This window comes from Pristis pectinata, chromosome 11, assembly GCF_009764475.1.
Source record: "Pristis pectinata isolate sPriPec2 chromosome 11, sPriPec2.1.pri, whole genome shotgun sequence".
NCBI classification, from domain to species: domain Eukaryota; kingdom Metazoa; phylum Chordata; class Chondrichthyes; order Rhinopristiformes; family Pristidae; genus Pristis; species Pristis pectinata.
In genome coordinates this window covers 47,562,704-47,577,700 of record NC_067415.1, presented here as the reverse complement: position 1 = coordinate 47,577,700, position 14,997 = coordinate 47,562,704, and the positions used below count along the sequence as shown (strand labels likewise).

The 14,997-nt window shown below is 37.8% G+C and overlaps 1 protein-coding gene across 2 annotated transcripts in view; it reads left to right on the top strand.

Moving 5' to 3' along the window:
- Nucleotides 1-14,997, top strand: part of slc36a4 (solute carrier family 36 member 4) — a 269,341-nt gene that overhangs the window by 83,531 nt on the left and 170,813 nt on the right. Inside the window, exon 10 of one of the 2 annotated variants that reach the window (XM_052026138.1) lies at nt 12,573-12,742. The exons of the other annotated variant lie outside the window; for it this stretch is intronic. Within the exon in view, the coding sequence (XP_051882098.1) occupies nt 12,573-12,742 (170 nt within the window). The remainder of the gene's footprint in view (nt 1-12,572; nt 12,743-14,997) is intronic. 2 annotated transcript variants of the gene reach the window in all.

Genomic DNA, 14,997 nt, shown 5'->3' with positions numbered 1-14,997 from the left:
ATCAATAACGGTAGTGGGATAAGTGAAGGATGTTGAGACATTGGAGAGGCTGCAGCACTAATTCACTGTAATGTTGCCTGCTTGGCGACTGTACATTAGTGAGCACAAAATGGTGAGATTTTATAGAGATTAAGACCTCCATATATAGCTGTCAAAAAAAATGATTGTCATTCAACTTTAAAGTTAGTGCTTGGCTTTAAGGGGTTTGGACCATTTTGTAGGTTTAACCTGCATTTCTGTTCTGTCAATTAACCTGGATTAAAGGCCACACCGTTCAGGATGGAGAAGGCACAAATTATGGGTGAATAATAATAGTTGCTTATACATTTACAGGCCCAGTTTGAAGCCGCAGCCTACACAGGGTTCCTCCACGCACTGAGTGGAAACCTCCACTCTGTGCTGCATTGGTATATTTATCTACGAAAATGTGAAAAGCATTGCACTAGTAGTTGCATCATGAAATTGCTGCTCAAGCTGTTTTCCTGCCTAAATGAACAGGATATAATTAATAATTAAGATTGTGCATTTTTTTCTGTTTTTTTTTACTTTTTGGATGTGTTAAGCTCATTATCCTGGATTTTGCAAAGGAGATTTAAAGTACTTTGTAAATCTTGTTGATTTGGATGTCTTTTCCAATAGTTTTAGTATCACAGGCCTTGACTTTGCCATAAATACTGTATCATAAGTAAGATTGTACTGCTGTCAGTGGTGAAGCTGGGAGATATTGCACAGCAACTCTAAGCATTGGATTAAAGATGCAGAATGTTTTTTTTCTCTGGTACTTTTCTGATCAGAGGGAAGCTCGGAACTCAGCCATCATGTCAGGCCAAAGATGAAGGAAAAGCAAAATTTTCTTTGTAGATGGTTGTGCCATAGTAGCCAATCTGTAATAATAGAATGAATTTTACAGTAATGGCACCTGAAATTATTGTTTATTTCTAATCATAATTTTGTAAAACGGTGCATCACTGTTTCATTATCTTTTTCCAGACTCTAGTGGTTTCTATTGCTACGTGATACAATGATAGAAAGTGTCTTCAGGTTTTAACTAGTTCATTTAAGGCATCTGGTTGATAACTTAATCCAAACTGTGCATAGAGCCAGAGCTTAAGGTATCAGGAAAAAAAACGGTGAAGAATAACCAAAGTTGTACAGTTACACAGAATGTACTTTTAAGTTAAATTTTAATTATTTACAAGATGATATAATACCTCCTCAGTGTATGATGATTAATCCTACAAATGATATAATGGTTGTCTATCATCAAAAGAAAATAATTCCAGCTTGTTTACAAAGAAATTTGCATAACGGATGGACATTCAGCAGCAGAAATTGACACTTAAGAGCTTGCACACTTTTACTTTAATGAGATACAAATCCCATACTCTATGGGGTATGATAGATGACTAGATTACAGATTGGCATTTTTCTCATAAATCTTGCTTAAGTGACTTTTGAATATGTTGAGCTCACTAATACAGATTTTGATAGCTCTTAACATTTCAAAGTGGAATAATAATTAAACATTGTTCATACCCTTATGACTGAAAAATATTCAATTACATAGAGATGGTATTTGCATCTACCACAGAATGTATGCATGTCCCCTCTTCTCGATTTGATATCAATCTTATTTCCTTAAAAATACTGCAGTCTTGTAATTACTTTGTTACATTTGACAGCCACTTTGTTACTTGAGGAATCTAGCTGAAAATTTATTGAAAGCTCACCCTAAAGTGACATTCAATGACCTCTTGCTTCATGTTATCTTGCTTTTCTTTTCCTGTTCAATATTTCCTCTGGCCTTCAAAAACAGCGCTAATTGACACCATAGATTCCCAGTGGTCTGTAGCCCTGCCCATTCCACTCAGAGACTAAGAGCATTGTTTACTTATTTTTCTTTTGGAGGGGGAAATATTTTAAACAACCATACAATGTGATTCACTCTACATATCAAGAAATGGCTTGAGAGTACTAAATGCAGCAAAGACTATGGGACCAGGCAATGACCCAGCAGTAGTACTGAAGACATGTGCTCTGGAACCAGCGGTCCCTCTAGTCAAACTGCTCCTGTACATTTACAACACTGGAATACCCCCCAACAATGTGAAAAATTACCCAGGTATGTCCTACTCGTGAAAAAACAAGACAACTCCAAACTGGCTAATTGGTCTACTGTCACTCAACAGCAAAGGGATAGTAGATATTGTTGACAGTGCTATCAAGTAACACATTATCACTAATAACCAACGTCTGCTTTGAATCTTGCCAGAGTCACCTGGCTTTGGACCTCATTATAGACTTAGTCCAAACATGGACCAAAGAAGTAAACAGAAAATGCTGGAAATACTCAACAGGCCAAGCAGCATCTGTGGAGAGAGAAGCAAAGTTAAATTGGATGTCAAAGACCCTTTGTCAGAACTGGGTAAAGAGGGAAAGAGGATGAGGCCAAGGTTGCTGTGGGGTTAAGCTGGTCACTGGATTAATGAGGGCAGAGAGAAGGTACAAAACAAAGGAACGAGAGCTATGTAATGCAGAACTGTAGGCTATGCCCAGCAGGTCACGCCTGTAGCAGAACTGGCCAATTCTGATACAGTCAAAGAGAGCAAGTTACCTGAAGCTGTTGAATTTAATAGTCTGGAAGGCCGCAAGGAGCCCAGACAGAAGATGAGGTGGTGTTTCATTATAACAGTGCAAGAAGTCACAAAGGTTGGAGTGAGATGAAGAATTAAAGTGATAGGCAAAAGGAAACTTTGGGTCAAGGCAGATGCTCCACAAAGCAGCCACTCCATCTGTGTTTGATTACTTCAATGTAAAGGAGACCACATTGTGAGTACCAACTGCAGTACGTTACACTGGAAGAAGTGCAAGGGAATTGTTGCTTCACCTGGAAGCTCCCTGGCTCACTCTTATCCTCCATCAACCACTTCCCTTCTCACTACACTTTCCAATGTAACCTCAGGAATGCTGCAGCTTTCCTTTTACCTCTTCCAAAATATAAACAGCAACCATCTCCAGTAAGAGGCTGCATAACCACCTGCTTTTGTCATTAAATGGCATCATTGATGCTGAGACCCTCAGTTGTCGCGTAAGTTTCAGAAACATAGAATTTACAGCATAGGGGGTGGCCAGTCAGCCTATTATGTCCATGCTTGTCAAAAACAGATATATACAGGTTACTCCCAATTCCTATCATTATATACAATTGTTCCATGGGCTTGTAAGTTATGATTCTTCAATTATTGATAAGGATATATTTGTGATGAGGATTTCTGCCTCATCCTTTTAGGCTGTGAGTTTCAGATGTCTTCTGCTGTTTGGATTTCTTTTCCATCAGTTCCTTTCTAATCCAGTTAATAAATTATTGACCTCTTGTTATTGACCTGTAAGTTGCAGATGAGTGTAGAATAATAAACCTGCAAGATTTAATGTTTTTGAAGTACAGCAGAAAAGAGATGAAAACATTCCTCCCTCTAAATTTGAGGCTGTTCTGGAATCACATGAGAATAACCTGCATTTATTGATCTATACTTTTCCTTTTGGTACTTGCTACTATTATATAGGGCCTTAGTGAATCCACTTTTGGAATATTGTGTGCAATTTCGCTTTGTGTGCAATGCCGAAACCAAAAGATGCTTGCTATAAAGAGAGTGTAGTAAAGATTCACCAGACTGGTTCCTAAGATGGCAGATCTGTAACATGAGGTGAAAGTAGAATGACCCTCTATTCTCTAGAGTTCAGAATAAGAAATGACCTCATTGAAGCACTCAATTCTAAGTGGCCTCGACAGGACTGAAGCGGGAGAATGCTTTCTGGTCTAAGGAGACTGCAACCAGGAGTTAGTCTTAAAATGAGGAGTGGGGCATTTAGAACTGAAGTGAGAATTACTTCAATTGGAGGATGGTAAATCTTTGGAGCTCTCTACCCTGGGCAGCTGTGAAGCTTCGTTCATTGATTTTATTGGAAACTGGAATTGATAGATTTTTGGATGTAAGATATCTTTATTAGTCAAATGTACATCAAAACACAGTGAAATGCATCTTTTGTGTGGAGTGTTCTGGAGGCAGCCTGCAAGTGTTGCCACACTTCCAGCGCCAACATAGCATGCCCACAACTTCCTAACCTGTACGTCTTTGGAATGTGGGAGGAAACCGGAGCACCCAGAGGAAACCCACGCAGACACGGCAGAACGTACAACCTCCTTACAGACAGTGGCTGGAATTGAACCTGGGTCACTGGCGCTGTAATAGCATTATGCTAACCGCTACACTACCATGCCTGCTGTGGACTACCAGGGGAATCAAGGGAAATACGGTCAAGGCAGGAAAATAGGGTTAAAATCAGTCATAATCCTATTAAATGGAGGAGCAAGCTTGAGGGGCAAAATGATCTCCATTCCCGCTCCAATGATACCAAGATAAGGAACATAAGAATGAACATCAATAAAAGTGAAAGCTGTTGAGAGTTCAGTTGTACATCCCCTGCGGAAAAAGTGGCGTTTAAAGGTATGGCAACAGAGGTGGAAAAATAAGCATACAAATTGCAAGGAATGAGAGTGGTAAAACTACATTTGCAGAAGAACTGGAATGAAAGAGAGAAACAACCAAATATAATAGAAAGAGGAAACTCCCAGGGCAGTTAATTCAGGGTAAAAGAGAAAGGTAAGAATTGAAGTCAAGCTTCTAAAACAACACAGGCTAAATTTCCTCTATGAGATAGGAATAATATATTACACTCTAGAGATGAGGGCGGGTGATGAGAGGTCTTCAGAGGTATCCACGCAGGCAAGGTATTTTGTGCTTTTTGCATTTAAAAGGACTGCTGTTAGGCCAATTTGGTTGCAGATAAAATTTTAATTAATTTAAAGTTGTTATCATTGGAGTCATAGAGGGATTTGTACACCGTCACATTTTTCAGTTGGTTTTTCAGTTTGTTTAGTTCCACTATACATGTTTTTGTAGATTCAAAATAAAGTGAGAGCCTGGGATCCAGAGCACAGGTCTTACTCATAGACCTGGTTTATGTACAGCTTATACTGATTTTATTGCTTTTTCACAAGGTCCTTATTTGAAGTGTATCCACAGGCAGAATTTGAACACAGACATTTTAGCAAGAGAAATGTTCAGTGTTCCTTGTCTACTTTGCTGAGATTCAGACACAATGCTTTGTTTGTTTTCCTATTCCAACAACTTTGTCAACATTTCTGTATATTAATTACAGTTCAAGAGGTTATATTAGTTCTGCTAGATGTCCTTGTTCCAGTAATTAAACTTCTTTGGTAATGTTTCACAAATTGCTGGAAATGGTCTCCTGTGGTGTTGCTGAATTTTCCTTTTAGGCCCATTTCTTCAAATCCATGTTGCTCTTGAGTAACCTTTCATGCCAACTTAGAGTAATATAATTTCCAAGTTGTCGTGTGAGTTCTGAACAAATCTTAAATGAATAATATTTCTGAAAGAAATCCATAAACTAATTGAGCCATATGTAATGTTTATAATGCATTTCCCAAATTCCCATTGTGTTTGGTGATGGGAACCACTGTTCTAAAGAGCTAAATAATTGAGAGTTTCCATTGTGTTTCTATATCGGGAAATGAATAAATAGATTTGTTTGCTATGCTAATTATACTGAATTATTTCATTTGGTAGAAGCTAACAAGGAACAAATGAGAAAGGAGGACAGAAAATTCTTATTGCTCTGCATATAGTTATGTGCTGTAGAGACATTTTGGCCAAATTGAGGCTGATATATGTGCATAGATGAATGAGACTTGGATCTGAACTGTTAGTTATCCTGTTCACAGCATTGTACATGTAGAAAGAGAATAGGACAGGCGCAATGTACTGTGGTGTAGAAGCTCTAAGGTGCAAAGTGTTGCATTTTTTTTTGATTTTGTGGTGTTCCAGTTGTAATTATGTACCTCATAATCCTGCAGTAGAAAACCATCAGTGAACATTGTACACAGAAAAGCACAGGAACAGGCACTTCAGGCCACAATTTCTGCGCTGACCATAATGCCAAATTAAGCCAATTCCATCTGCCTGCCTGTGGTCCGTATCCTATTCCTGCTATTTATGTGTCTGTCTAAAAGCCTCTTGAACATTGCTGTTGTATCTGCTTCTACCACCTCCCTGGCAGCTCATCTCAGGTATCTACTACCCTGTCAGAAATTGCCTTTAAACTTTCCCTCTCTTACCTTAAACCTGTGCCCTCTAGTATTTTACATTTCCACCCTGGGAAAACAGGCTCTATCAACCCTACTCTATTATGTACTATCAGATTGCACTTCAGCCTCCGACACTCCAGAGAAAACAATCCAAATTTGTCCAACCTCTCCTTTTAGCTAATACACTCCAATCTGGACAACATCCTGGTGAACCTCTTCTGCACCCTCTCCAAAGCCTCCACATCCTTCCTATAATGTGGCAAACAGAATTGCATACAGTACTCCAAATGTGGCCTAATCAAAGTTTTATATAGCTGCAACAAGACTTCCCAACTTTCATACTCAATGCCCCAACTGACGAAGGCAAGCATGCCATATGCTTTCTTTACCACCCAATCCACTTGTTTTGCCACTTCTAGGGAGCTATAAGATCCCTCTGTACATCAAAGTGCCTTAGGGTCCTGCCATTTACTGTATAATTTCCTCTTGCAAAATGCAACACCTCACACTTATCCAGATTAAACTTCATCTGCCATTTCACCACCTAAATTTCCAACTGATCTATATCCTGCTGTATCCTTTGACACCCTCCCTCACTGTCCAAAGCTCCACCAATTTAGTGCATGCCTTTTACAATGAATTCATGTTTATAACTAACTATGTTATATTGACTTGTGTTCACAGTCACATGTATTATATCTGTCCAATGATTTGTGTGTTAAAGATTAGTTTTGAACAATTACATTTGCAGGTGCTTACAGTTATATCAAAGCACGTCATCATAATGCAAGCATGAAGCAGTTACATTCTTTATTGATTTATATTACAGCCTTAACAATAAGCTGCTTATTTGGAACATTAGGAAATTGTGTCATTTCTCTAATATCAGAACTGGAAGGATTTGTAATGACTTATTCTTAAAATTGTGTTCTGGATTAAATGTTTTATTTTTCAAGGTCAAGAAGGTGCAGAATAAATTGACTGTCGGATATCATAAGTCTGATTTTTGCTGTAATTAAATTAAGCTGTCACATTAATATACATGTATTTGATGGACTGAGAATTGCTTGAGTGAACAGGAACATAATTGGCCCAGAATTTGCAGTTGAAAATGTCAGTGGCCATTGCCAGCACAGTGCAACAACAGCAATAACTTCTGGCATCCACACATGCACAGTTAAATGTAGAAATCCAGGAAGTGTTATTGTGGATACTTCTCCATGGGCTGCACAGTATACATCTTTCCAGGTGCAATTGACAGTGAATTAATGATTTTATGCTCAATTCTCTATGTAGGAACCATTGAAATTATGGAGCCTTTTGAAGGATGTGTAACCAATGCACCAAATCACATTTACTGCTGCACAGCCTCTCTGGCTCTAACATAAATTGCATATTCCCTTGTAATAACTTATGAATATTCCATGCTTCTTTTAAAAGTACTTTTTTTGAAATGTTGGATATTTCGGCCTTTCCCTTAATTCTATGCAAAGGTCCTGACCTTTATTTTGCTTTTTGTAAAATAATTAAAATGTTAATTATAATCTGGATTTTTCTTTGAATGGGAGAAATCTTCAGTCTCATTGGCTCCTCTGCCTGCTTGGTGACTTTGTTGTACCATGATGCCATACAGCTACTGTAGATGGCACAGATTGGAATAGGGGGAACCGGAGCTATGACCTGTAAAATTCTTGTAGGCAACTTTATTCTTGAGGTCAGCTACACTTGGTGTCTTTCATTGTTGACGGCAAAATCCAGACTTAGAGTTATCCCAAATTGTTTCAGAAAATTGGACAAAGACTGTACACAAAAGTGGAGAGTGTGAAATGGTGTTGGGGGGAAATTGGGATGGGACAGAGAAGATGACCAAGCAACATGGGTAGGCTTTAAAGAAGAGGAAGTTGGAAGAGAGATGATGGTTTAGGGAGAAAATTATAGTGCGTCAGGCAGGAGTGAGAACCTGGCCACTAACGGAGCAATGAACAGTAGAGGTTGAAAAAGGAACATGGGCAAGAGATAGTGGAAGTACTTTTTTAATATGGGACATGGAGTTTGGAAGCTTGAGTTGAGGTAATTAACCTAGTAATCTCGGTTATGAATAGTCAGGTTCAAACTGGGCAAAGATCAAGGTGCGTAATGGAATCTGCAAGTTTACTGAGGCATATTTGAGTCTTAATTGCTTAACTGAAGAAAGTGGTTTCTCCTTTGTGACTACTGAATAAGTGAACGATAATAAAGTGAATAGAGGGATTATTAAGAAATGGTGTTCATACAGAGCTGGGTATCAACAGTTTGTACATCTCCACTGACCTGTCCTTGTGTTTGTGGATGATACCATTCAGGTGCAGTATGTTTCCATATAAAATCTGCTCTGTTTTTGGGGCAAATAACAAGCTGTTGGAGGAATTCAGCAGGTCAGGCAGCATCTGTGGAGGGAAATGGACAGTCAATGTTTTAGTTCAAGGCCCTTCATCTGGACCGAAAGAGCAGAGGGGAGATGGCCTGAATAAAGGTGTGAGAGGGGAGGGCAAGTGATAGGTGATAGCACTGCTCTGTTGCGTTTGTGTATTTATGAATTTGTGAGCAAAGACACAGCATTATGCAAAAACACAAACGTGGTTCCAATATTTCAAGTGAAATTAAAAGTTTATTACATTAAATGTTTTATTATTTTTGCTATTTTTCCTTAAGCAATTTGGATACTTCATATTTTGTCCTTTCAGTTCCTACTGAAGGTTAGCATCTACTTTGGAAATAAAAGAGATAATTATAAATGACTGCATTTTGGGAGTTATGAAATGCTTATGAGTCTGTCCTTTGATGTGAATCCATTAGGGAGCAATATGTAAAGTTCCTGGATAATGAGAACTTCAAATTTCGGAATGAACGATATAAAGAAAATCAACCGTGATAATGCAAAATTACCATCTTTATTGATCCTTCCACAGAGAACAGTAACATTTCTCAGAATGTTGATCTATCAAGGGGAAGAAAAGTGTAAAATGCACAACTATTTGTACCCATTTTCATACCTATGTTTAAAAAATTCTATTTAATAAAAAAATCAATTTTTGAAAAGTTTGCTCTCTTGCCTATTTGTATTATATGTGGATCCTAAATGCAGTTATGTAAATTGGCTCAGATGGAACATCTATCATCGGAAGACAAAGTGGCAAATTCTCTCCGAGTAAGCTGGAAACATTACAAGTTTTCAGTGCTCGAATTTTCTGGAATCTGAAAAACATTTGTATAAAACAAGAAGATATGATGATTTAGATTACATGTAATTCAAACACTTTTTGTTTTTTTACTCTTTTGTTCCAATTGCATGTTTCTCCTGTGTATTTTTTTCATAACTTTCTTCTAAATAATTTTTCTATTTTTTAAAAAGTATTTAGAACTTGTATGTTAAGATCATATTTATTTACCATTGCCTTAATGGCTTGCAACAGTAATTTAAGTCATTTACACAGTTCCTGAGTTCTTTGGTCTTAGAATAAATAGCAATAGAAATTACAGACAAAATATGCTGCATGTCAGTTGAATGTTATTAGCCTACTGCATTGGCTCAAATTAGGCTCTCCCAACACTAATGTTGGGTGAGGTAACTGCTTATATAATGCTTTTCAAACTTGGGATGGTTCAAAGTATTTGTCAGTAATAAGAGTGCCACTTTTGTGTCACTCATTCCCAAAAGTTTATTTACACACTGACTTTAGTCATATAGCAAAGCAGTTTGACCCTCACCTCCTGGTGCATGATTTCTACTGCAGACCCATTGTCTAAATGCGATCTTCTAAGTTTTGGATTCAGAAAAGGAAGGGGAATTATTGAATGGCACAGCAGCACAGTCATTTTGATGCTTCATCAAGAACAAAATGTGGAATTCCAATTATCTGCATGATCATATCATTGTAGTCCTAGTTTGTTATAAAAAAAATCAGTTGTAATTCCAACAAAATCAGAGTAAATGACATACATATTGAAAGTCCAGTTACTTCATCTGCAGGTGTTCCTTTGTAAGGAATACAGGCTGATATTGCAAACCATAACAGCTAAATCTCAACTCATTATGTAAATGAACTTGCAACACGAAGCAAACCTAGTGATTTTTGTCCTGGTTTGCATCCCACACACTCATTATGCCAGTCATTCACTATAAGGTAGCACATTGAATGTTCCTACTGTTTTTACTTCCATACCGCATTTAGCAGATTATTTCTGAAAAACAGCACACAAACAGAGATGTTGTATATTTAATTTGCATATTACATATACCCCAAGGCGAACATTTTCCATCTTCTGGCATTCCCTGAAAAATCGGCCATTGCTCAAAGAAAATTTATCCAAATCTCCTCCTCCAACCTGATTAATTCATTCCCACAAAGGAAACAAGATTTCAAGAAAGCTGGTTAAAGTTGCTTTTTGAATAAAAATAAATGTTAAGATCTTTGTTAAGATCATATTTATTTACCATTGCCTTAATAGTTTGCAACAGTAATTTAAGTCATTTGCACAGTTCCTGAGTTCTTTGGTTTTAGAATAAATAGCAATGGAAATTACAGACAAAATATGCTGCATGTCAGTTGAATATTATTAGCCTGCTGCATTGGCTCAAATTTAGGCTCTCCCAACACTAATGTAAGGTGAGGCAACTGCTTATATAATGCTTTTTAAACTTGGGATGGTTCAAAGTACTTAATTAGCAGTTGAAGTATTGTTACTGTTGGTACAAAACAGTGGGTTGCCTCAGTGCACAAACCAGGAAGAATCCTGATTTTTATTATCATCCTGTGTTGTTTTACCTTAGGATATCAACAGCATTGCTACAATAGATTACTGTTGATACAAAGCTAGGTGGAACTGTGGTCTGTGAGGAGGATGTACAATGGCTTCAAGCGGGTAGAATCAGGCGAGGTGAATGGGCCAGAATTTGGCAGGTGGAATATAATGTTGAAAAATATGAGGTCATTCATATTGGTGGAAAAAAAAGCAAAGGATGATGTAAACGGTAAGGTTGAAAGCTATTGGCGTTCAGACCCTTCTACGTGAATTGCTGTAGGTTAACACACAGATTCGGCAAGTATTTAGGAAGTCAGATAGCATGCTGACTTTTATTGCAAGAGGATTTGAGTATAAGAAATGTCTTGCTTTAATTGGTAGAGCCCTGGCAAGACTGCATCTTGAATATTGTGCATAGTTTTGATCTTCCAAGCTAAAGAAGGATATGCTTGCAATATGGGGAGTGCATATGGGGTCACCAGATTGACTCCTTTGATGTTGGGGTTGTTGTCTAAGAGATTATTCAGACTGGGCTCATATTCTAGAATTAAGAAAAATGAGAAGGGTTCTTATTGTAATGTACAGAACTCCTAAGGAGCTTGACAGAATGGATGCAGATTTGATACTTTCCCCTAGTTGGCATTGTCTAGAATGAGGGTCATATTCTCCAAATAAGGGATCAGAAAGTCAGGGCAGCCATGAGAAGAAATATTCTCGCCCAGAGGGAAGGGAATCTGAATATATTCAAGACTGAGATTGCTCATTTTTTAGATAATAAGGGAATAAAAGGGTATGGGGTCAGTGCAAGTAAGTGAAGCTGAGGTAATTGATCAGCCATGATCTCATAGTGGAGAAGGTACAAGGAGCTGACTGGCCTACTCTTGATTTTGTTTCTTGTTTTCTAACGTACATTTTTCTCGGCTCTTGGTAAGGAAATGGCTTTGAATTCTCTTGCTGGTTGCTAAACAGCCCCCTCTGTTGGATGTCTGTAGCAGCCTGACTCAGGCTTTGTCTGACTAATTGTCCTGCCGTTTTCAATCTTCTGACATGAACTATTACCTATGTGTAGAATTGGGATGTGTGTGATACTTGGCATTTTAAAATCGAATATCAGGAGAGGAGAAAGTGGAAAAAATAGTTGGAGGGAAGAAAAGGAAGAGTATACTCATGTTTCTTTTTGCAGTGCAAACTATCACTAAAAGCATGAAAGCAAAAGCATTACAGATGCTGGAAATCTGAAATGACAGCAGAAAATGCTGGTGGTACTCAGTTGAGAAGAGTAGGGGAGTTCTGATGTAAAATCAATGACCTGTAGTGTTAACTCTATTTCTGGCCTGCTGAGTATTTCCAGTGTTTTCTGTTTCTATTTTACTCACTAAAAATATTCATTTTGGGAAAGAAGAATGCTTATGCTTGATGTTGCAAATGATTAGTAGTTAATGGTGGGGAAGGGTTTGAAGAGACTTTTTGATCATCCAGGAACTTTTCTCTAAATTTGCTTCCTTGTAGTTAATTTTATTTTGTTACAAAATTGCAACAGTAAAACAACTAGGATCTGGTTACATTCCAATAGCATCTCCAATGTAGTGTGCCACTGTGACATGTTATTAATTCCTTCCTCTAGGCTATACCAGCTGGTAAAACTCCTTTACTCTTTTGGGATCATGGTGACTTACACAATCCAGTATTACGTGCCAGCGGAGATCATTCTTCCAGCTGTTTCTGCAAGAGTACATCAGAGATGGAAGCTACTTTGTGACCTTGCAGTCCGGACACTTCTTGTTTGTCTAACTTGTGAGTAGATTCAAAGCAACTCTGAATTTTGATTTTGTTTTCTAAAGGAAATCTTCATATCCCTTGCAAAAACCAGAAATCTTACAGTTGGATGAGCATAGTTCCAAACATCATTGTCAATTCTTTTGATCAGAAACGCACATTAATTGAACCTCACAAAGAATTCATTTATTGCTAGTTTGCTAGAAGTTATTTTCTATGACAGTGTAATTATATTTTGAGCTTGCCGAAAATGGTTCTCTCTGTAGAAGTCATCCAGCATTTTCCCTAGAACTTGAAATGGTAGGATTTTGGGTTTCCATGTGATATTCCCATTGATCAGGAGGTGAAGGCTATTACAGATTTTAAGTGACATAACTCTATATAGATTAATTATTTGGGCAATTAAAATATATAATCTTATAAAAATTATTCAGTAAGGCTAAGGTTATGTACAGTTGGTGGGAGGCAATTTCTTCAGGACTATGTGTTGCGACATTGAGATTAAAGCCTGCCCCTGTTTGTGGATTAATGCAGTTCTAATTAAAGGCTATTGACCTGAAACAGTAGGCTAAGTCATGTTGACTGATAGTTAGCAATTATGACTGAGCCTTGGGACGTCTTGGCATTTCAAGCGTGTGAGCCAAAACATGGAAACCTGAGGTATCCTGATGGTCAGATGCAGCTCACCACCAAGCTCAGTGGCAAAGCAGCACGTTAAAGAGAAGGTGCAGTTAGTGTCTAGCTCTCAGCTTTATGCCATAAAGCAATGATGTATGAATGGTAAATATGTTCAATTGAGTGGGGTAATTGAACCTGTGGGGGAAAAAAAAGATCTGTGAAGATTTTATTTAATTTATGTTAATGTTTTTAACTTTTTTGTTAGTTTTCATATATCTGTCTAAAACTTTTAAAAACTGTTTAAAAAATTCTTTTATACCTTTGGCTACCAATGAGCTGTCAAGAGTTGTCGGGGTGTTTGAGGATAAGGTCGCAGGATATGGTATACTGAGACCTACACACCAGCTTGATCTGCCCTGCCAGGCACCTGTTGGGTAAAGAGAGCTGGTTAATTAGGCCCTCTGCCTTTAGAAGGAGTAAATGTGTGTGTATGGTGAGAAGTAGTGGGCAGGGATCGTGGGGTGAGTGTGTCCAGGTTTATTTTGGCCATTAACTGTTTTCTCTTTCCACGGATGTGGCCTGACCTGCTGAATATTTCTGACATTTTCTGTGTTAATATGCACATTAATTGCAATTGCAAAATGATCTTTGTGACGTTTACACCAGTTCTGACTGAAAATTGATCCTGGTTGAAGCAGTAAATAGGATAAAAATAGGGGAAATAGACATGCTTTTTTTTTGTGAGGAATCAGATGCAGTAGGGGCAACGGAAATACAGACACATGTTAAAGTATTTGAGTTAAATGTTATGATAAATTGAATGTATTTGGAAAAGATAAGGAAGAGGGTATGGTGGTAAAGTGGTTATGTTACAGAGGTAATGTTGGCAATGGTTTGCAGGTCGTGCAGCACCTTAGAGAGAAACAAAGTTAATGTTTCTGGTTAATGATCTTTCATCAGAACTGAATTTAAACCAGCAACTTTTCACATTGTTTCCTGCAAGTGAAATGCATTTTGTCAGCAGATTTCATAGTGTCTGTTTTATTTACTACTTGCCTTTTTCAATGAAATCAAAAGGCATTGCTAATTGAGGTACATCGAAATAATGAATGGATATTGATGTGTCTGTCATTGCATTATTTGTGATAAATGGCGTTTCAGGGTTATATGAAGGATTTATTCTCTTTTGAATTCACTTTGATTTTTCCACAAGTAATTTAAGTACAGAAACCAATGTGTTGTGCATCATTGCTCTACACCAGATTTATGAGATGTTTTAATATGAGGATTGGAAATAATCTGCACTTACGATTTAATATCGATAGCATAGCGGTTAGCGCGACGCTATTACAGCGCCAGCGATTGGGGTTCGATTCCCGTCGCTGTCTGTAAGGAGTTTGTACGTTCTCCTGTGTCTGCGTGGGTTTCCTCCAGGTGCTCCGGTTTCCTCCCACATTGCAAAGATGTATGGGTAGGTTAATTTGGGTTTAAAATGGGAGGCGTGGACTCGTTGGGCCAGAAGGGCCTGTTACCACGCTGTAAATAAAATTTAAAAAAAAATTAAAAATATCTGGGGAGCTAGCTGGAGTCCATTCCTTCTTCTGTTGTACTAATGTACATTTTAAAGTGTTGAATTTTGTGTTTAATTCCTAGTT